The sequence below is a fragment of the Leptonotus elevatus genome, chromosome 10 (genome assembly GCF_054856555.1).
Source record: "Leptonotus elevatus isolate MCC_2025b chromosome 10, RoL_Lele_1.0, whole genome shotgun sequence".
NCBI lineage: Eukaryota > Metazoa > Chordata > Actinopteri > Syngnathiformes > Syngnathidae > Leptonotus > Leptonotus elevatus.
In genome coordinates, this window is record NC_141248.1 from 22,582,785 (window position 1) to 22,603,713 (window position 20,929).

Genomic DNA, 20,929 nt, shown 5'->3' on the forward strand with positions numbered 1-20,929 from the left:
AATAATAATGGAAAAATCGGTTCTTCTTAAAGGTAAGCGGAAAAGCTTTGTCCACAATGGAGCCGAATCACTTTAATTACATATGTGCCTCCCACCCTCCATTTTAGATCTGAGCAGTTTTGACTGCATTTCACCATCGGAGCTCGATAGGCCCTTCTTTGGGGAGCAAAATTTGCCTTCGACTTTGTCACTGGGCCAAATGTCAAGATCGAGCCTTTCATCTGATGGACCCGACGTCAAACCATTGATCCGGGCTTCTCTCTGCACGTCGACTGATCAAGCGTCTCTGTCTCAAGCATGTTTCCTCAACGACTTGGCCAGCCAGGAGAGTGGAAATGGTAGCCTGCTATTGCCATTACAGGGCAATTCCTCCACTCCCTGCAACCTCCAAAGAAAGGAAAAAATTAGAATTTTTGACCAGTCATACATTGACCTGACTGCCCGTCGAACGTCGTTTGATATGTCTTTGGATGTGTCTGCGATTAAGCCGGACGGCATCAGCCCAAAAGTCTGCACAGGGGCGAACGCTCTGGAGCTGTGGAGTCCGAAACTGCAATCTGGATCACATTCAAAACCAGAAGTTTCTCCCTGACCTGATGAAATTTTCACATGTACTTGCAATTGAGTTTTTTTTTTTTAAACGCAATTGAGTTTTTTGTTATGTTTTGTTTTTAAACGAGTGGTAATAAAAGTAGTTTTAGTTTGATTCTTAAAATGATCTTCTAAAGCCCTAATACTTCCTTGTCATTGGGTTGTTTTATCACTAAGCAAATTTGAATAAATAACATTTGTTGTAGAGTTGCTGTGTCATTAAGTTTGTTTGTACTCTTAAAGTGATACTTGGGCCAGTTTCAGCAGTAAAAAAATAATATTTGATAAGTTCTTTTTTTTTTTTTGTACAATTAATAACTTTAAAAACAAAATTTTCCACTTGCTGTTGACTGAAGATGTCATCACCAGTGCTGAGGAAGAACACTCTAAAAGGGGAATTGTTGACGAACTTAATGAAATTGCTTTAATTAGTAACACGATTGAATTGAATCAATCCAAAGTAAAGATATTAAGTTAAACGTTCATTAAACTTAATATGTTCACTTTAGAGTAACTTAATTTAATTGTGATTCTTTTCTTTTTTTAAGTTGGTCAACAATTCTCTTTTTAGAGTGTAGGTCAATCATGGCTCACCTGTTTACTGGGTTTGGTCAGCAAACTGAGCCATGATTGGTCGTTACCTACTTCCTCAGCACAGATGATGTCATCTTCAGTCAACAAGTGGAAAAATTTTGTATTTTAAGGTACATGAAAAAAAATGGAGTTACCAAATTAATTCAGGACAAATTAACTTTTGACTGCTGAAAATGGCTCAATGAGTCGAGTATCCCTTCAAGATGTTATTGTCCTGAACAATTGTATTGAATGTCAGATTGGTAAAGTCACATTTTCAGCACTATGGGTTTTCTAAAGATCTTCAGAATTTCAAAAGCTCTTATAAAACAAGGTTATTGATTAGAGAGTATCAAAAGAATAAAAACTGCTGAAATGTCAAATACATTATCCAGTTTTTTTTTTTTTTTTTAAATGTTAGCATTTGGGAGCCACTGAATTTTTTTTTTTTGCAGTCGTGCTTCATATAAATGACAAAAAAATATTTATTGGAAATAAAGTATCTGAATTTAAAAAGGTGGAGAAAAAATAAATACAAAGTTTGCCTATGAATGAACAGTGTGAGAGGTGCCTATAGTTTGCTGGACTCGGGAACCTCCTTGACTCTCAGTACCCCTTCCTGACAACAGGAGGCAGCCAGCACCCCATCTCTTCGCCACAGTTGGCCTTGAACCAGTGTTCTGCTGCCCCCTGTGGGACCAAAAGTTAAAAACATACATTAGTTCTAAAAGTAACCAAAACATCGCTTATTGTACAGTTTGGCTTTTTTTTTTTTAAGCAAGCAACAGAATCCCAAATCCTGGTCAGGGATTAAGATGCCAACCTGCCCACGGGCTCTCACACTCGTACAACATCCATTCATCACTGCGGAAAGTGTTGTGGAACCACATGGCGTGGTCCAGGGAGGCTGAGAACTTGACCCTGTAGTTTGGGAAAGGCAGTATTGCGGTCGCGAGAAAGGCAAAATCGGACACATATGCAGCCACGCAGCAATGCAACTTCATGTTGCCTTCGCCTGTGCAAAAAGACACAAAAATCAAAATGTTCCTTTTAAATTCACTGAACATACAAACTGCTCCGTTCAACATCAAAGTGATTATGACAACTTTACCAATGCATCCTTTGGCTCGCACCCAATAGAGTTGCTTCGGCTCTTCGGCAAGTCTGTCAAACTGTGGAAGGTTGACTGGCTTGATCTCAATAGGGACTTCATTTGCAAGCAGTTTGTTAAGGCTTTGTTTTACATTCTCAGCCAGGCCCGGTTTACTGCAAGAGTCAGTTGGACAAATCACACAATAAATGAAGCATATTTGCATGTAAAAAATGACGTGTACTGAAATCATTCGAATTCAAATATTGCCTTAAAGTTCATGTTTATTTTGAGTTGTTTTTCTTTTAAAGGTAGTTTGGAAAAAAAAATCTCTCTCTTTGGCCCCCATCTTATTCTTCTAATTAAATTTTGAATTATTTCTGAATTAATCACGCCGTGGCATAAACTAGCCAATCGGAAACTTTAAAAACAGACAGCCTGCTCATACCCTCACAAAGGAGACTACATTATTATATTTTCTTGGTCGGTTATTTACTGTAACTCAGCAACATAATAAAAAAAAAAAAAAAAAAAAAGGAATTCGGAAGCTCTTTACTTCATGTCATGGGATATAAAGGTGCCGTTTGAGGTTTGGACGGCTGCGTATTAACAACTGTATACTGCTGCAACTACCATCTGACCGTTCCCATCAGGTCATCAGGTAAAATTGATTGTACGTCCCAAAAAATACAGCATGAACCGGTAACATTTCGTTTTTTGGCAATACTCAATCTTGAACATGTTACGTTAGCAATGTAGCTCCTTGCAAACTCTGGAAAATTACAGTAACATCCACCTCCACCTTTTCCATTGTATTCCATTTGTAGCTACCCCCCCCCCCCCCCCACCAGCTACCCCCCCCCCCCCCCGCCACATATGATTGGACACATTTGCAGAGGACCTCCAGGAAATCATATTTTAAAAATGTAGATTTTAATAAAGCAGTTTCCTACCTGAGATAAAGCTGGATGAGTTCCTCTACAGTATTGAGCTCTTCAGGCATTGGGACAACCGGCATAGTGAGCTGGTGTTGCAACGGGCTCGGCTGTAACATTTGGAAGGACGCTTGGCAGATCAGTATCGGCTGTCCATGCTGGATGGCCTTCACGGAGCGCACGGTAAAACTGCGACCATCCCTTGTACGGTCCACCTGGTACAACACTGGAACCTTGGGATCTCCTAACGTAAAACACAAGACGATGTCATGTCAATTGACTACAGAACTGGAAAAAAAAATTGTTTGTCATTAGAATAAGAAAACTTTTTTGTGGTAATAAAAAACTATCTCGTATGAGAAAGTATTCCATTGCATGCTAACTACATTTTACAATTCTGAGTGAAAATGACATTGCAGCACCTAGTTTGCTTATATTTGAATCTGGGACTTTATTATATGAACATTGCTGCTTTACTTGCAAGTCATCACCATTATGTTGCGTCTGAAATCTTGTAATCTGCTATATAAGCTTGCTCGCAGGTAAAGACACACACACACACACACACACACGCTTTTGTATTTGAACCACAATTTCAACTTTGCACTCATCAGGCTACATCTTACCTGCTCGCACAAAGTAGCAGTGTAATGAGTGGGCATAAAGATGATCACTGACAGATTTGGCAGCAGAAACAAGGGCTTGACCGATGATTTGTCCCCCAAATAGACGCTCAGTACTGGGCACCCAGTGATGTGACCCCCTGAGGAAAAAAAAGAAAAAAAAGAATCACAACTGAAATATTGTAAAGCCATTTCACATGCTTTACGGAAAAAACGTTTGAGGATTTATTCCGTATCCTAAAAAGTGCGCTGAATGGACTTTATGCATGCAGAACTTCTAAGGTGGCATGTATACTTCCGGTCGTCATGGAAACATTAACACCGTATCGTGCGCTTAAATCAGAAAACGGGATTAGTCCAAACTTGCTCCAGCAACACATTAAACGTTTACGCATTCTTAAAAATTACTTTGAAATCGGGATTGAATCGAGAGCTGTCAACGTATGACGTAAGCCAAGCTACCTGTACAGGTCTACGTCAAGCTTCTCCACGTTTAAAACACTGGTAACAAGAACGCCTCTAAGGTCTTGGCTGTATTCAGGCGCACGACTCCCACAGTTTGACTTTTCATCTTCTGATGACCGTTTTAAAATGGCTTTTGCTGTGGAATCATTAGCAGAGGAACGATCACCTTTTACTTCCGCCATGTTTTCGGCGTAACTTCCGCTTGTTGTTAAGGCAGAACCATGGCTGCGTCCCAATAGGTTCGTCGTAAATCCTGGCACCCGTCGACCATTTCGCATACAATAAATGACATCTAAACATTCCGTATGTGTATATAAATATGAGTTGAGGTTCATGACTGGTGAGGCACCTACTCCTCTAAAACCAACTGAACAATATTTGTATACAGTCATCTATAGTGTACTAAAAAATAATGAATGACTACAGATTAAAATTTAATTTGCTGTCAATATTTAAAAAAATAATACAGGGGAAATGAGTTGTGACTTTCGTCTTATCCCACCAGGGGTCACTGTAGAGACTCATTCGCATGACTTTTGTTTTGGCACAGTATGTTTTTTCCCCTCCCTCTATTTTTATTTTTAACTCCGCAGATGCCCTTCCTGATCCTGACGCAACACATCATCTCGGTACCGGGATGCAGTGGCTGGGTTTTGGCAACCTGCGCCTTCCGCGCGAAACTAAAGCAACATGAACCACTATACTACCGCAGTGCGTGTGCGTGTACATGTATGCAATACATGTGATGTTTTTCACTGTCAAATGGGCCCTCTGAGGGAAATGATGCGATGTAAGCATGGACCAAAATGAGTTAAAATATAATTTACAATATCAACAAATGTGAAATTTGATATAGTTCGTTGGAGGCCCTGCGCATATGAGACCTCCACAAAGTGTAGTTTTTGCGTAATATTTTCCACAAACATATTAATAAAGCAATTCTGTCCTATACTCTGGACCGAATGGGCAATATTGTAGAAAAAAATAATAGTGTAAGTTAAGGTGTACGAGTGGTACTTGAAGGCGGCATGATATGCGAAAGCGCGTGATGACTTTCCTCCGCGCTGCTTCTCAGCAAGCAAGGACCAGAAGCCGCAGCATCGCACCGGTCCAGTTGCATTGTCACGTCGTCTGCACCACTTGCCGGCCAGTCAGTCACCTTGGCCGGCGGTGCGGGGGGGCTACGACTGTTGGCTTCACTCTTGCGATTCTTCTCTCTCTCTCTCGATCATGGCATCGTCGGACTGCCTGGGAGATGATTGCGTTTTGCAGCGAGGGAGATCTCAGAGTGACCCGAGCAGCACCACCGAGGTCCGCCTGGGTGAGGCGCACCAAGCAGGTGAGAAGCGAAGGGGGGGGGGGGGGGGGGGGTTGCACACGTAAGGTTTATTAGCAAGCTCATTCATATATTAGCATTAGGACATGTTTGCTTATAGTGTCAAGGATCATTTGCGGCGCGTCCGCACATCGCCTGCATCACATCACAGCGAGTCTCAGTGGAGAGAATGTGCGTCACGTCCTACCCGGCATTATTCTCGCTTCGACGATGCAAATTCGCAGTATAGCAGTCGGCTATATCATTTATAATTGACAGAAAAATAAACAGGTGTCGTCCAAATGAGATGAGACCATCCGGTCAAAACGAGGCTGATTTCCCTCTTGTCGTGACCATGAAATGCACGAGGTTGCAGATCAAACCCACATTTATACTAATCATGATTATTAATATAGCTGACCATCTGTTTCCCCAGCAGAAGTGTTTTTCATCAATTTAAACAAATTTTCACCAATATGGCCGTAAGACCGCTTTTACATGAGTCATGATGATAGCCTATGATTTGTGCACACAAGTACAGTAAATCAATATAATGTAAATCAGCCATTGGTTTTGTTTTTGTTTTTTTAATTTGGGTTACATGATTTATAGAATGAGAGCAAAATCGGCAATTACAAATGGCATGTTGAGTTGAAGCTGATGAGAGTGCTCCATGTGTATTTGGTTGTTTCCATGGTGATTTAAATGGCAGGAGGCAGTACTTGGCCTTCTAAATGTGAGCTGTCATGCGTTTGTTCCACTCACCGGTCATTTTGCTTCAGAATACACTGTAAACGCTTAAATGCTACAGAGTAGAGTTTGTATTTATTTGTAATTTGTGCAATTAGCACAAAATGTTGTTGATCTGGAGACATTTTGGTAATCCCTGGTTGAAAAATCTGTCAGGTTGTGTATTTTAGTGTAGAATTTGCATGCTTGTGTATAGGTTAAGCTTTCCAGGTATATGCAATAATTTTCCCACACTCCAAAAACATACTTATTCTATAGCCTACCGTTATTCTGTGTTAACTAGTAGTATCTGATGAGTGGTAAATGCATACAAGCATAATCTGAGTAGTGCAGCAGGTGGATTACAATAAAATGTATACACTTATACAATGTTTGCATTTTTTCTGTATACGCGATGCCCAGAAACATAGAACAGAGAGGACGTTCAAGTACTCCACACACACTAGATATTGAGTCTGTGCCCTCCATTTTGAATCCAGTACTTGACAAGGGCTGTCTTGGTTACATAATCTGAAACTGGCAGGATCGCCCTGTGATGCATCATTCTGTTAACTGTAAATCAACTTCACAGAGAGCCTCCAGAAGAACTGCAGCACATTTCATCTGGAGCTGACGACTTGTGCAGGGCGTTCCGTAGAAGATAACGCAGCAGTAAAATGTTGGATGGAATTCTTCGGTTATTTCTGCTCGGCGCTAACACTGCTTAGCACTTATTTGGTTCTGATCATTTTTTTACGTTTCCTGGAAAAATTGCGAATTTATTGAGATCGTTTTATGGAGCTAGAATTTCATATGAAAATGACTTTGAATGAAAGGTGGGAGGAAAGTGAAAGGTCCCACTTTTACACCCAACAACATTTATGAGCGAGCACCAGGTACAGTCAGGGCAAAACAGCATCTCAAAATGTTCACCCGCCCTTCTTATATTCCCGTCCACATCAACTTTACTCTACCATTTGATGGTTTATTATATTTGAGTGTTGCAGTAAATTCCTACGTATTTTTTTTTCTGCAAATTACTCCACAAATGAGCACTCTCGATATACTGTGGCTCGAACCCACATTTTCTGTCCCATGTGGCTCAACACACCCACCATCAATCGTGCCAAGTGAACACGATGAAGGACTACACCAGACACTTTATTCCCTGCAATGTCAGCACAATAAGAAACATGTGTACATGTTTTAGCCTTCCAGATAAATGATCTATTCTATCATAGCATTGCATTTGCTTCTTTTAGAGATTTCAATTAACTATTTAATCCGATTTGTATCTATGTTGAACTGCCTGTTGTCCTGTTCTGTTGCAAACATGTTGCAGCATTTTAATGGAGACCATTTGTCCTTTGAAATGAGGTTGCTGTCACAAATGACCTTTTCTATATGGGGCCATATTGTGTGTGTGTGTGTGTGTGTGGGTGTGCATGCCATGTTTTGCTGCTTTATTTTTCAACAGGATTCAGTCAAAACGACCTGGTACATTTGCTAAGAAAGAATCTTTAACATTTTGTGGAAGATGCATTACTTTCTTTGGAAGTCTGTACAACTTGTAACGCGCGGGTGCATGGACGGCGCTGCTGGATAGCTAAAAAAAAAAAAAAAAAAAAAAGATTGCAAAAAGGATGGGCTGGAAGTCCACAGGCAAATTACTTTATTAGCAGGAAAAAAAAGTAGGCTTCTTGGCGCCACCACGCGTCATATGATCAAGCGTAACTATTCTGCACGAGACCGCTCAAGTCCACGGCAACAAATACATACAGACTGCAAAATGAAAAAGTGCTGCATAGGCATGACAAAAACAAGGAAGCGCCACCTTGTGGCGTGGTGCCACACTGCGGATTGTTACACGCTTCAGTTGACCTCACCGTGGCATGAAGTAAATAGTAAGTCAACAAACGCGTGGACGGTTAGCTACCTGGAGCTATCGTTAGCCTTTGGCTAAAAACACCAAAGGAGAATATTACCTTAGTGCAGACACTTTTCTGGTCATTTTGGAGCAATTCAACTCGTTGTGTGGTCCTCCACAAAGTTTGAACCGGCGCAGACTTTCTTCGTAGTTGTTTGAGGGGTTTAGGGAAGGTAATAAACTGGACATGGTCATGATCAAGCGTACTATTCTGCACGAGACCGCTCAAGTCCACGGCAACAAGACTGCGAAACGAAAAAGTGCTGCATAGGCGTGACAAAAACAAGGAGGCGCCACCTTGTGGCGCGGTGCCGTACTGCGGCTTGTTACAAACTACAAGCTTTTACAGTGGTGGTCCTGCACCAAATGCTACGGAATCTCTTTCCATTGGTCATCAGTGACAGATCCTATTGGGGTTATCGTATTATTTCTATTTAAGTATGACGTCGAATAACATCGCTGATGGTGCGTTGTCCCACTTGTCTGATGTCAGTTTACACAGTGATGGCATATGAGTGCGAAACTGTGAACAGAAGTCATAAATGTGCCTGTGACCGCCTTTTGCCCGAAGTCATGTTTGGAGAGGCAGTATAGAAAATGGATGGATGGATGCTGAATACGCTTCATAGTGTTTATTGTTCTTATTCATACTCAAGCCTTCATCAAGTTTTCATGAACTCGTTGTCAATTTTTCATGACAACATTTACCACCGTTTTAAATCAAACCTTGTGAATATTGAATGAAATCCGCGTCCGCGGAGTCGTCTGTGGCTTTGTTTATGTTCTTTGCTTACTGCTTGAGTCCCAGAGGACAAATCCAGCCATTGACTTTTATCATCTGTGATGTACTCAGCTTTCCTGCTGTTAACGTTTGGAGTGGCCCTTGCGAAGATCGATAAGCAACCGCAACGCTTTTTGTTTACACATCTGGTAATGCTGTCTGAATAATTGATCATTAGGTGCGCGCGGACGCAGCAGGATCGTTTAAAAAACGATCATCGACCGCAACGTTAGATACGCCTTCGCAATCTCACCGACCGTCCGTTTCACATCAAAGAGAACAAACCAACTAACTTGCTAGCTTAAAAATGCTAGCAATATTTGAATGTAGCCCGACTTCACGAATCTCTCCCCTCCCTCGAGTCTGTCCCTCACGAGATGTGCAGTGCACATAACAACATGCAATGTAATCAATCCAGCGTTAGCCATGGCCGCTACATTGTAGCATGATTTATTGCAATGGAGTGTTACCATAACACTCAGGGTTCTATATTCGTAGATGGTGCAGCGGCAGGCAAGCATCTTGATTTTCAAGCCTCATTTTGCCTGTTTGGGAAATTGGGTGTTCCGGCATACCGAGGACATTTCCTTTGACCTGCGCCTGGATTTTTTTTTTATGGAAAGAGGAGTCGCTTGTAAGGCGCAGTAGTGGCTGATCAGCCATGGACGGCGCAGCTGGATAGCAAAAAGTGGAGAACAACAAAAGAACTGGAAGTCCACAGGCTTACTTTATTAACAGGAACCAAAACAGTCGGCTTTTCGGCGCTACCACGTTTCGCGATGCGCGTACACGTCCACGGCATCAAATACGTTGACGGCCAAAACGAAAAAGTGCTTGCATAGGCACGACAAAAACAAGGAGGCGCCACCTTGTGGCGTGGTGCCACACTGCGGATTGTTACACGCTTCAGTTGACCTTACCGTGGCATAAAGTAAATAGTAAGTCAACAAACGCGTGGACGGTTAGCTACCTGGAGCTATCGTTAGCCTTTGGCTAAAAACACCAAAGGAGAATATTGCCTTAGTGCAGACACTTTTCTGGTCATTTTGGAGCAATTCAACTCGTCGTGTGGTCCTCCACAAAGTTTGAACCAGCGCAGACTTTCTTCGTAGTTGTTTGAGGGGTTTAGGGAAGGTAATAAACTGGACAAGGTTATCTCTCTTACACAAGCCACGACTACAGCGTTTAACCATTTTTATGGATTTTTTTCTTGCTTTTGGATAACCAAGCAATGGAGCTGGTTTGTCCGCAGCAAAACTCACGTGCGTACGCAGACACGACGTCTTGTGTCTTGATTGGTTTACTCGGTCACGCGGCCGTGATTTACGGTAAGGCCAATTAGCGGCAAACAAGTAAGCTGTGGTCACAACCTGCTTTTAACTGTAGCAAACTGTACATCTGTGAAAATACCAAAACCAAGTCTAGCCCACCCCTGCACGGATTCAGACTTGTGTCACGAACGTAGAGCACTAAATGTTGTCAGTTTGAAGTTTTTTTTTTTTTTTTTGAATGAACAATTCATTTAAAATATGAAAAAGTGATCAACTTACCTGCCTAGCAGAAATCATTCAAAATGCGCACACAAGGGCCATTCTGAAAGGATTCACAAACTCGTGAAGATCTCCTCTATTTGATTAATTGGTTCATAGTCTGTCTCATAAATTTCTGCCCACGTTGTAAGTGTTTGATTCGAAAACGCTAAGTGTTGCCAAAACAGGAGATGAGCTCTTGAACAGCGCTCGTATCTGTGTCGCGTTAGTTCGGGTTTGTTGCTCTCCTCCTCCCGTCCGGCGGGGCGGGGTCCACATGGAACCCCCCCACCCCCACCCCGCCCCTCCACCCCCCATCTTTACTCACTCCTGATTCCGACCACCCCCACCACGGCGAAAGCAGCTTTTTCCGCGCGTTTCAGCTCTACTGTATCCTTTCATTCATCCGTTTACTTTCGGAGACTGTGGAATTATATGTCGCGACCAGGATAGCGCTGCAGCGTTTCACACGTGAGTGTCGCTCTCGTTCGTTCCATATTCTGTTATTTGACTTAATTTATTCATCACAACAGGTTCATGTTTAATGTGTAAAAAGTATTGCCGTTGCTCCATCCGAATGAATATCGTAGCCATATGTGATGCGTCGCCAGAATGTAATCATGTTTTTTTTTTTATATCTTGGATGCATGTCCTTACTAAAAGAAATAAGCTTATCGATTTGGCCAACAATTCAGAACCACTGAATGCGGGTTCAAGTAGGTGCGTGTGATGGATGTACTAGTACAGTTCTGTTTCTCGAATGGCGTTTTATTTCCCCTCTCTGTGTGTGCTCCCAGAAAAAAAACAGTTCCAAATAAATATTTCAAGAAAAGTTGCCAATTAAAAATACAGTGGCTTACATTATGCATTATAATATGCTGCTCTATGATTGGCTGCGGCTTTCTGTCCCTCTTGTGTGGCAACAGCCTTCCCATCCACCCAGCAACTCCCTATTCCTCATGCTGTGGTGATTTCTCTGCCTCCCAGGGTCTTTTTCTGCAGCAGCATCCAGCGTGGTAACCATGGCAACGGCGGCCTGACCCTGCGCGCACTGTAATAGCGACTGCACGCTTGACCTGAATTCCTCATCACGTCATACGGAGGCAGACATTACTCGGGCGGTTGACCTGCTTTTTTTTGATCGTTGCCGGCCAAGGAGCTTTGGAGAGTCGGTCATTTGATGCCGGCAGATTTGAGATGATCGGGCGGTGGTTGATTACATGTTTTTAATCATGTGTGTGCGCGCGAGTCTGGCGAGTTGTTAAATGCGGCCAACATTATGAACTGCTGGAAAATGAGTCTGTATAGCTTGCATGCTTCCATAAAAAGCTTCTTTTTTTTTCTTCTTTTTTTTCCAACGTGGATAATGTATTTGATACTTGATGATAGGCTCCAGCAACCCCCGCGACCCTTGTGAGGACAAGCGGTACAGAAAATGGATGGATGGATGGATCATGTTGCTTGCGTAGCTTTGATCGCTAATTCCCGCCATTGCTGCAAGTATTCTTCGGTGGCCGGGGATGCTAAGTGTACATGCTTGATTGATTTCTTGGGGGACGAACGAGCAGGGGTTTCGTGGATCCCGAAGTTACTGACAGAGAAGCGAGGAATTCACGGAGCGATACTTGCGCAGCCCACGACTCAGCTGTGAGCTCCCTGAGGTGTCAGCGTGTTGCCAGAGCCAGACTGTGTAGGAGGGGCCTATTTCGGTCCGTTCTCGAAGGAACATTGTTCCCCGCTGGTGTTCATTGCACAGCACCGCAGAAGGGTTCTCAATCAACTCGGGGGGGGGGGGGGGGGGGGGGGTCCATCAGCGTGATCGATCCTCTCACGTGCTCAACGAGTCCAGCCGTGGGTGATCTGTCTCGAACCAGCATTATAGCTCATGTGGCTGGTAGACGTCAATGCACGTTTTATCTCCCTGGGGCGAAAAAGTAGTTCGTCAGGCACGGATTGTGAACGTTTCCCCGCTTGCAATGATGACCGTATGAATGCAAATGTAGGGAGGAATTGCAAGAGGTGTTGACTTGGATGTGAGGAGGTCTGAGGGGATTCCATTACGAATTTGGTCGCAGATATTACATCGTCTACGGGTTGTTGACGAGGTAGACAACTTCCTGATTATGTACCATCTGTTCCATATGCACTTTTATATATTAATAAAAAAATATATTCATTTTTAACAGACATTTTTATGTATCTACTCATAAGTTTACATACCCTTTTTGTATGTAAACTTATAAGTTAATTTCCAAGTGCTCATAAGTTTACATACCCACATTTTTTATGTATGTGCTCATAAGTTTACGTATCCTTTTTTGTATGGAAACTTAATGCTCATAAAATTACTCACCCTTTTTGTATGTAAACGTACAAGTTAATTTCCAAGTGCTCAAAATTTACATACCCAATTTTTTTATGTATGTGCTCGTAAGTTTACATACCCTTTTTGTATGTAAACTTATAAGTTAATTTCCAAGTGCTCATAAGTTTACATACCCTTATTTTTTCTGTATTTGCTCATAAGTTTACATATCCTTTTTTGTATGGAAACTTAATGCTCGTAAGTTTACTCACCCTTTTTGTATGTAAACGTACAAGTTAACTTTTAAGTGCTCATAAGTTTACATAATAAGTTAAGATCTAAGTGCTCATAAGTTTACATACCCTTTTTATGTATGTGTTCATAAGTTTACGTACCCTTTTTGTATGTAAACTTATAAGTTAAGTTCCAAGTGCTCCTAATTTTTTCATGTATTTGCTCATAAGTTTACGTATCCTTTTTTGTATGGAAACTTAATGCTCATAAGTTTACTCACCCTTTTTGTATGTAAACGTATGTGCACAACTGTAAATTGAGCAACTATGTCGGCAATGTCGCCAATTTATGACAAATTAATATGCCGACGTTACAGCAACGTTTGCACCTCAACACTGTTGAAATGAAGGCTCCATCCCTGCCTCGGAACACGCGAGCCTCACATAAACAAAGCAATTCTCTGTCTTTCCCCGCATCCTTAACTTCGCCTCCAGATTTAGACGAGAATCTATTTAACATGTCCCGCCCGTGACCCACATACACGGCTCTCACATGACGAGCTCTCAGCCAATTGTGTTCCAAGTGATAGGAAATACGAAATTACCAGCGTCTTATTTTAGAGCTCCGCTGTCTGCTTTTACCTTGAAGATGCGATGGACCAACAGAGGGGGCTGCAGTCTGGTTGCCTGGTCTCGGGGGTCCGAACGCCTCCCGTAAGACGCAACAGTAAGCTGGCCAACCTGGGACGCATCTTCAAGCCTTGGAAATGGAGGAAAAAGAAAAATGAGAAGCTGAAGCCCTCAACCGGTGAGTGTCGCTCATCAGTGATGGTAAATATTTGCATTGCCTCGTCGACTTGACTTGTTGTTTATGAGTGTTTTTTTTTTTTTTTTTTTTTTTGCAGCGGTGGAGAAAAAGGCAGCTGTACGCCAGAAGCGAGACGACCCCCTCAAACAGAACCCCGGGAAGATGGAGACAGGTGCAAAAAACGAGAAACAACGCGCACACACACACACACACATGCACATACTATTAGAGGTTATTACAGTTGGTTTGTTTTGCAAAATAATGCCAGTAGGCATGAAAACTCATTCTCGCATGCAGATTCAGACCTTGCTTGTGGAGGCAACAGTGAAGACCAGGACACGCCAAACCACTCAGATGGAGAGGACAGAGAGGAGGAGCCCATAGAATCGCTGGCCGGTACCATGGTAGACCCAGACCGCAATCTAGAAGCTTCAACAGGTAAAATATGAGGGACCAGAGCTTCATAAAAGATGTCCAAAATCAGGCATGAGGATTGTAAAATTTACGAGCTAAGATCCACCTGCCAGATTGAAAATAAGTAAATCTAAGCAAATATAATAATTTGCTGTGGGGCTGTTTGTGGTACATATGTTGAAATACTGACTATTCTGAAACTAAACACTTTTTTTCAATAAAAAAAAAAAAAAGTCAGGTGAGGCAGGGCTGCTCTATTATGGAAAAAAAATAATAATCACGATTATTTTGGTAATAATTTAAATCATTATTATTCAAATGATTATTTTTGGTGCAAAACATTTTTTTTTTAAACATTTAAAAATAATAAGATGGGTAAAATTATTTGAAACACTAGAATTATATAAGTTCCTTTTGGACCAAACAAGATGTATTAAATTAGTCATTTTAAAATAAAAAAAGGTTCAAATTTATAAATTTAAACAACTCAAAATTTGTATTATTAATATTATATTTTTGTTTATGATTATGCCGATTTTGTAATTGTGGAGTGTTATAATTTAAATTGTAATATAATTTTGATGAATTGCACAGCCCTAGGTCAGGGTTTGAATCTCAGCTCACTGGACTTTGCATGCTCTCCTTGTGCTTGCCTGTTTACTTTGGGTTCTCCTGTTTTCAAAAATATGCATATTAAATAAATATGCATATTAGGTTAATAGAAGTGTTATAAAAAAAAAAAATGGATTCATGGTTAACGTCTGTAGTAACTAAAACTGTACTCTAGGTGGCGACAGACACATCTCAAACGGAACTCCAGAATTCACTTTGCCACATTTAGTGCAAAATGTGACGGATGATTGCAAGACGGCGGGCGATCCCAAACAAGGTGAAAATGGAAAGCCCTGTGACGAGCATTCAAAAGTGGAAGCCTCTGACTGCAAAAAGGAAGTGGTCCATCCTCAGCGACGCGCCAGCACCCCTCCGGGACCCAACCTGCAAGTCAAAGTGCTTACGAGGCTGGGCAGTCTCGACGGTGAGTTGACAGGCAAGTGGATTATCTCACGCTCACATCTGACGCTGGCTCGTACCCCTTCTCAGGTGCGCCACCCGTGCGAGTGAAAAAATCTCCAGCCACCTTGCCCAGGAATTTCACGCTTCCCAAAGACCCCCACAGCTCCCTGTTGAGAGGCCGCATGTCCACCCCAACTGGCTCCCCCCACCTGGGCACACTCCATTCTCAACTACCCCCTAGCTGCATCATCGAGGAACTGCACCGGGCGCTGGCCACCAAACATAGACAGGACAGGTTGGACACTGTCTTCCAGTATATATATCGGGGGTCGCTCGCGGGACTGTTCTCAGAATAGCTCGCCGGTGAAAGGACATTGTGATTTACTAAGAACGTATTAAAACGCTAGCAGAGATTTATGAAAATAGTGTTGCATATGATATATTTTTTGGTGTAATGACCGGTGACTTCACAAACGGGAATATAATTAATTATTAACAATGACACATACTAATATTGTTAAAGATAATTTGAGAAAAATTGTTATTTCAGAAGTATGTATCAAATAAGTAGCCCTTCCCTATATTCAGTAGCTATCACGTTCAAAAAGGTTGGTAACCTCCTGGTATTTATTGCACTTACACTTTTACAAGTATACAGTAAGTAATACATAAAAATATGAGTAATGAACGCTCATATAGGATTGACAAACATTGGACAATGGCAGTTTTATTGAGTTGGTTAAGTATATTTTATTTATATTTTCTCTCTATGTCTCCCCGTCTCTATTTGGGCCAAAGAAGTGACTGATTTCACCCAACTTTTATTTTTTTTTATTTTTTTTACAAAACAACAAAATCATTTGGAGACACTAAGATTCGTTTGCTTTAGTTCTCATGGAAAAGGCATACTTAGTAAAAATTTAGTAGTATGATCAATGATATTTATTTCCAAAAATGCTTTTAGGATCTTTAGAAATTATTATTAGTAATTTGGGACACAAAAGAGTGAAGACATTTTGGCATTAAAAGTTTGAAAGGTATTAAAAGGCAGAACATTTGATACTACGTCTCTGATTAGATATCAGAGCCATTGGAGGTGACAAAATGTTGTGCGTGTTTCGTCGGTTTGACCTTTGACCTCATTTACCTGAACTATATTCTATCAGATACTGCCGAAGATAGCATCTGTGCTTGACCTAATAATCTTTACACTTCTAATATAGATTACAAAAGTAGAACGTGACTTTTGTTATCTAACCTTTGACCTTTACAACTTTGTCCTGTCTCGCCCTCAAATGAACAAATCCACAAATTTAGCACAGTTGCCTCACCATATTGATCCAATCAGCGGTTTTATAGTTTGTTATAGTACACTCCAAAAACAGTTGGGTCAAAAATAACCCAAATTGGGTGAAGAATGGGCCAACCCAACTTTTATGGTTATTTAACCCAAAAAGTTGTGTCATATTAAATTAATAGCCCACAAACCAACCTTTAATTTGGGTGTTGTGTGCGTTATTCATTTGACCCAACTTTCTGGGGTATTTAGCCCATAAAGTTGAATTGGGTTAAAAATGAACCGACCCAACTTTTTGAGGTATTTAGCCCATAATATTGGGTCAAATTAATATTTTTTTATTTATTCTTTTGACCCAACTTTTTGGGTTAGTTGAATACCCAATTGAATTGGGTCAAAAATGAACCAACCCAGCATTTTGAGGTATTTAGTCCCAAATGTTGGGTCAAATTAAATTAATAAGGCAGAAATCAACCCAATTTTGGGAGTGTTTTGCAGATTATTCATTTAGTCTTGGGTTGGTTAATGAATTATTCATTTGACCCAACATTTTGGGTTAATTAAATAACTCCAAAAAGTTGAGTCAGTCCCTTTTTGACCAAACTGTTTTTAGATTGTATTTTAAACCATTGGATCCGAAACAATGCGCTGTTAAATAAATGTTTTAAACGTGTCTAGCCATATCAATTTTTTTTCAAATGCTACTTCTCAGTAATCCTTCCTGTTGTCATCATTTTATGTTTTAACTTCAGCTTCCAAATGAAGGAGGTGCGACCATCCCCCAAACGCAGACTGGATGGTCGCCTGTCCCGCACCTCCAGTACCGAGCGCGAACCCGCCGGCGAGCCGGAGCCCAAGAAGCAGTCCGACGAGAACAAGGAGAACCGACGTCTGGACGAGTACTTGAGCGACCAGGACAGCTGGAACGAGTCTGTGATCTCCGGTACGTCTCCTCTCCTCGCGACAGTCGGCGGCGCTGTAATCCCGCCGTGTATGTACAAAAAGCCAGCTAACGCTCGACACGGCATAATCTCTGCGGATGTTTACAGTATTTGCACCCAGCGCGTCCAATGACAGACTTACTCATGTTAAAGTTCCAGCGGCCTGCCAACATCTGTTGTGGTGGCCTCGTTTTTGACTCGCGCTGTGGGTCAGTAGTGCGCGGGAGCATGCAGTGAGCATGTGCGCGTCATCAGCATTGCGGTCCTTGCTGTCATCCGGTTTACGTTCAGAGGCGTTTCGCGTGGAAATGTATTTGCTCTAAAAATGTGTGACAGAGGCTGTTATTATCATGCTTCAAGAATCCAGAATGGAATCGTCTTTTAAATGCGAGGAGGACTGCATAAACTGTTGTAAGGTCAGTCAGTTAAAGAAGCTACGCTGTTGCAATTTTAAAGACGAGTAGTCAGTTGAGGAGCTTTACAAGCCACCCGAGGCTCTTGAAGAAAAAGTGCTGCCTTCCTTGTTGTAGGTTTTCATGCAGAGTGACTCACTGCTTTGACCCGTAACGCTGTGGGAGGAAGTAAAAGTGGAATCTGAAAGAGAGCTGCACTTAAAAAGCCACACGACTAATTCATGCAAACGAATTCAGTCCAGTTTAGCGATCTAATTTACGGAGCTCATGGCTAATTATTAATTTACATTTGTTATAGTGCGGTTCACCTTTTGTGGGTATACTTATCGCATATTATTTTTGCTTATGCTAATGTGCTTATTGGAAGGTACAACCGGCTTTAATTAGACAATTGCGGTCACCTGTAAACATTGCTAGCTAATTCAATGTTAGATAGAATGAATTGTAATACACGACAAGTAGTTAAGATGAATTATTGAACAAAATATAATAAAACACAATTACGTTCTTAGCTGACCTGTTGATGGCCTGAACTGACATTGTCACTCTACACACATCTCAAAAGGCTGTCCACGGCCGGACTCACCTTCAGCAGGTACACATTCAACATGACAGACACAATAGTGTAGAAAGTGAGGAGGGCGACCCCAAGTGGACGATAATAAAACCTGCACCTCACATGCAGATAGCAGATTAGCTTTAAAATACAGTATACAAATAAATGATGCTTGCTACTTTGAGGATTTGAGGGTGGTCTGGAAAAAATACAGGGGATATTACTTTAAATTAAATTATTTATTCTAATTTTCTTTTTCTTCACGGATTTAAACAGTTCTTGGTTGCGTTTAGTAGACGCGATAGTGAAAGAGCTTCGAGGCTTTTAGTAATGAATATAGCGCCCTCTGTTGGCTGTAGCCATTATTCTGGATGTGCAGTTATAGTCAGCAATTATAAAGAAATTAATTTAATTTCCAACAGTGGAGGGTTCATCGTAAGCCTGAATATTATTACATGCTAATTTAACAAGCCATCAGTAATTTAATACACTTTACGGACGCCTATTTGCGTGTTTTTCACAGATTTTCTGAAAAATGCTGCCAATGGGTTTTTGACAGAATGTCGTGATAAAAACATTTTGTTGACAACTTGTTTGTCTACCTCTTTGTGTGTCCAGGGACCCTCCCGCGCAGGATGAGAAAGGAGCTTTTGGCCGTTAAGCTCCGAAACCGACCGAGCAAGCAGGAGCTGGAGGACCGCAACATCTTCCCTGTCCGCAGTGACCAGGAGCGGCAGGCGATCCGTCAGCAGATCGAGATGAAGCTGGCCAAGTGAGTGGCTTTGTGTGGACCCCACATCGACAAAATGCCAGCAGCGCCCACCCACACTCACCCCTTGTGTGCCATCACTGTGCCATATGCTGTCTATCTATCTATGTATCTATCTATCCATTCATCCAGCAGCTAGCCAGCAGCTAGCCAGCAGCTAGCCAGCAGCTAGCCAGCAGCTAGCCAGCAGCTAGCCAGCAGCTAGCCAGCAGCTAGCCAGCAGCTAGCCAGCAGCTAGCCAGCAGCTAGCCAGCAGCTAGCCAGCAGCTAGCCAGCAGCTAGCCAGCAGCTAGCCAGCAGCTAGCCAGCAGCTAGCCAGCAGCTAGCCAGCAGCTAGCTAGCTATATAGCTAGCTAGCTATCTCCCAGCAGTGTTTTTTAAAATTTATTTTTTTATTTTTTTTATCACGATTTTGAGTCAGCAAGATCCACACCAAAGCAGAAACGGGGGGGGGGGGGGGGGAGGGGGGGGGTGTTACTATTCTGAAACTAAACACTTTTTTTCAATAAAAAAAAAAAAGTCAGGTGAGGCAGGGCTGCTCTATTATGCAAAAAAAAATAAAAATCACGATTAAACGACTTTGTAAAGTATTTTATTTGGTTGTATTTACAATTATGCCCATATGCGGTTAAATGGTGTCAAGTGCAATATTTTTTTTAATGAAAGCTTAACGACGTAATGGTTAACAGTCACTTCCCAAATGCTTCTGGACCTGTTGACATATTCTGGCTTTCCCTATCTGAATGAAAGTGACATCATTTGTTTAAATGGGATCAAACCATATGAGGTTAATTACATAATAAGATATCAGCGATTAGTTTAGTCCCAACAACGGTTCATATTGTTGCACTTGTGTGTGTGTGTGTGGTTTTTTTTTAGGTCAAAGGTTTTGGAGGGTACAAGAGGATTTTCAGAAATTTAGGAATGCAACCCAATCCTAAATTTTGTGTTACATAAATGGCAAAACGTTGTTGCTTTGGAGACTTTAATAGGATTTGCAGTCAAATCAGGTTAGTTTGTTAGTGAGTAGTACAGTGTGTGCTCGGAAGGTTATGCAATGCGCTGAGAGGCGGGGGGGGGGGGGGGTAGCGCACCCACCACAAGTGGTTTTGATATACAGCAGTAAAGCGTGATTCCCCCCCCCTACTATTATTTGATCAAGTTGGACAGCTGACATTTCTATCGCAACTTGACTTTTTTGTCGTTTTTCATACGTTTGCTGAACCAAGAGGTTGAAATGAAAAGCCGAGCCTCAAAGCAGAAATGTTCACTCTTTTCTCTCAAGCCTGCATTCATTTACGTTTGACCTGCTTTGTGTTGCTGATTGAGGTTGAAGCCGCCGCCAGTCACTTGCAGGGGCGCCTAGCGACAAACTCACATTTGCACCTCGGATCACTGAGTTGGGAGTCAAAGCGCGGAAAATCCGCAGGGTGAACCACTACACTGTAGAGGTTCTTAAAGCCAGCTGTTAGCATAGCAGGTAGCATGTGGGTTTCATTAATCAGTACGTAAAATGAAAGTATTTAGTTGAATACCAAAACATTCAAAACAGCACTTTTGTATCATGCTTCAAAAGTTGACCCGTTTTCCGACTTTTGATACGTCTCTCGTATTGGATCAC

At 41.8% G+C, this 20,929-nt stretch overlaps 2 protein-coding genes across 7 annotated transcripts in view; one reads left to right on the forward strand and one right to left on the reverse strand.

Annotated features, from left to right (window-relative positions):
- Positions 1 to 46: 46 nt before the first annotated feature.
- On the reverse strand, positions 47 to 17,879 carry acot8 (acyl-CoA thioesterase 8). 5 transcript variants are annotated; one of them, XM_086086632.1, is made up of 9 exons: positions 17,713 to 17,879; positions 13,739 to 14,333; positions 4,275 to 5,594; positions 3,816 to 3,952; positions 3,208 to 3,433; positions 2,276 to 2,430; positions 1,988 to 2,179; positions 1,778 to 1,854; positions 47 to 378 (listed from the first exon to the last, which is right to left on the reverse strand). In XM_086086632.1, exons 3-9 carry the CDS (start codon positions 4,667 to 4,669, stop codon positions 292 to 294), a joined length of 1,269 nt encoding a protein of 422 aa, XP_085942758.1. In that variant the 5' UTR covers positions 4,670 to 5,594; positions 13,739 to 14,333; positions 17,713 to 17,879; the 3' UTR covers positions 47 to 291. The 5 variants fall into 5 exon arrangements, with proteins under 5 accessions (XP_085942758.1, XP_085942757.1, XP_085942762.1 ...); XM_086086631.1 differs by lacking the exons at positions 13,739 to 14,333; positions 17,713 to 17,879 and adding an exon at positions 10,580 to 10,968; XM_086086636.1 differs by lacking the exons at positions 13,739 to 14,333; positions 17,713 to 17,879 and adding an exon at positions 10,580 to 10,967 and having other exon boundaries at positions 47 to 385.
- phactr3b (phosphatase and actin regulator 3b) overlaps positions 5,213 to 20,929 on the forward strand; it is a 30,170-nt gene continuing 14,453 nt past the window's right edge. Inside the window, exons 1-8 of one of the 2 annotated variants that reach the window (XM_086086629.1) lie at positions 5,213 to 5,616; positions 13,746 to 13,904; positions 14,002 to 14,076; positions 14,202 to 14,342; positions 15,106 to 15,354; positions 15,420 to 15,627; positions 17,382 to 17,572; positions 19,158 to 19,311. In XM_086086629.1, coding sequence (XP_085942755.1) covers positions 5,508 to 5,616; positions 13,746 to 13,904; positions 14,002 to 14,076; positions 14,202 to 14,342; positions 15,106 to 15,354; positions 15,420 to 15,627; positions 17,382 to 17,572; positions 19,158 to 19,311 — 1,286 coding nt within the window. In that variant the 5' untranslated portion in view covers positions 5,213 to 5,507. Of the gene's footprint in view, positions 5,617 to 12,364; positions 12,664 to 13,745; positions 13,905 to 14,001; positions 14,077 to 14,201; positions 14,343 to 15,105; positions 15,355 to 15,419; positions 15,628 to 17,381; positions 17,573 to 19,157; positions 19,312 to 20,929 lie in introns of those variants that run through there. The other variant, XM_086086630.1, reaches the window with a different exon arrangement.

What these genes read in the sequence shown, in the direction of transcription:
- acot8 (XM_086086632.1), bottom strand. Translation starts at nt 4,669, where the DNA reads ATGACTGTATACAAATATTGTTCAGTTGGTTTTAGAGGAGTAGGTGCC. An exon ending in CTTGACGTAGACCTGTACAG is followed by an intron (nt 3,953 to 4,274) that starts GTAGCTTGGCTT and finishes TTTTTTCCTCAG; the next exon opens with GGGGTCACATCACTGGGTGC. An exon ending in CCTCCTGTTGTCAGGAAGGG is followed by an intron (nt 379 to 1,777) that starts GTACTGAGAGTC and finishes TGGAGGTTGCAG; the next exon opens with GGAGTGGAGGAATTGCCCTG.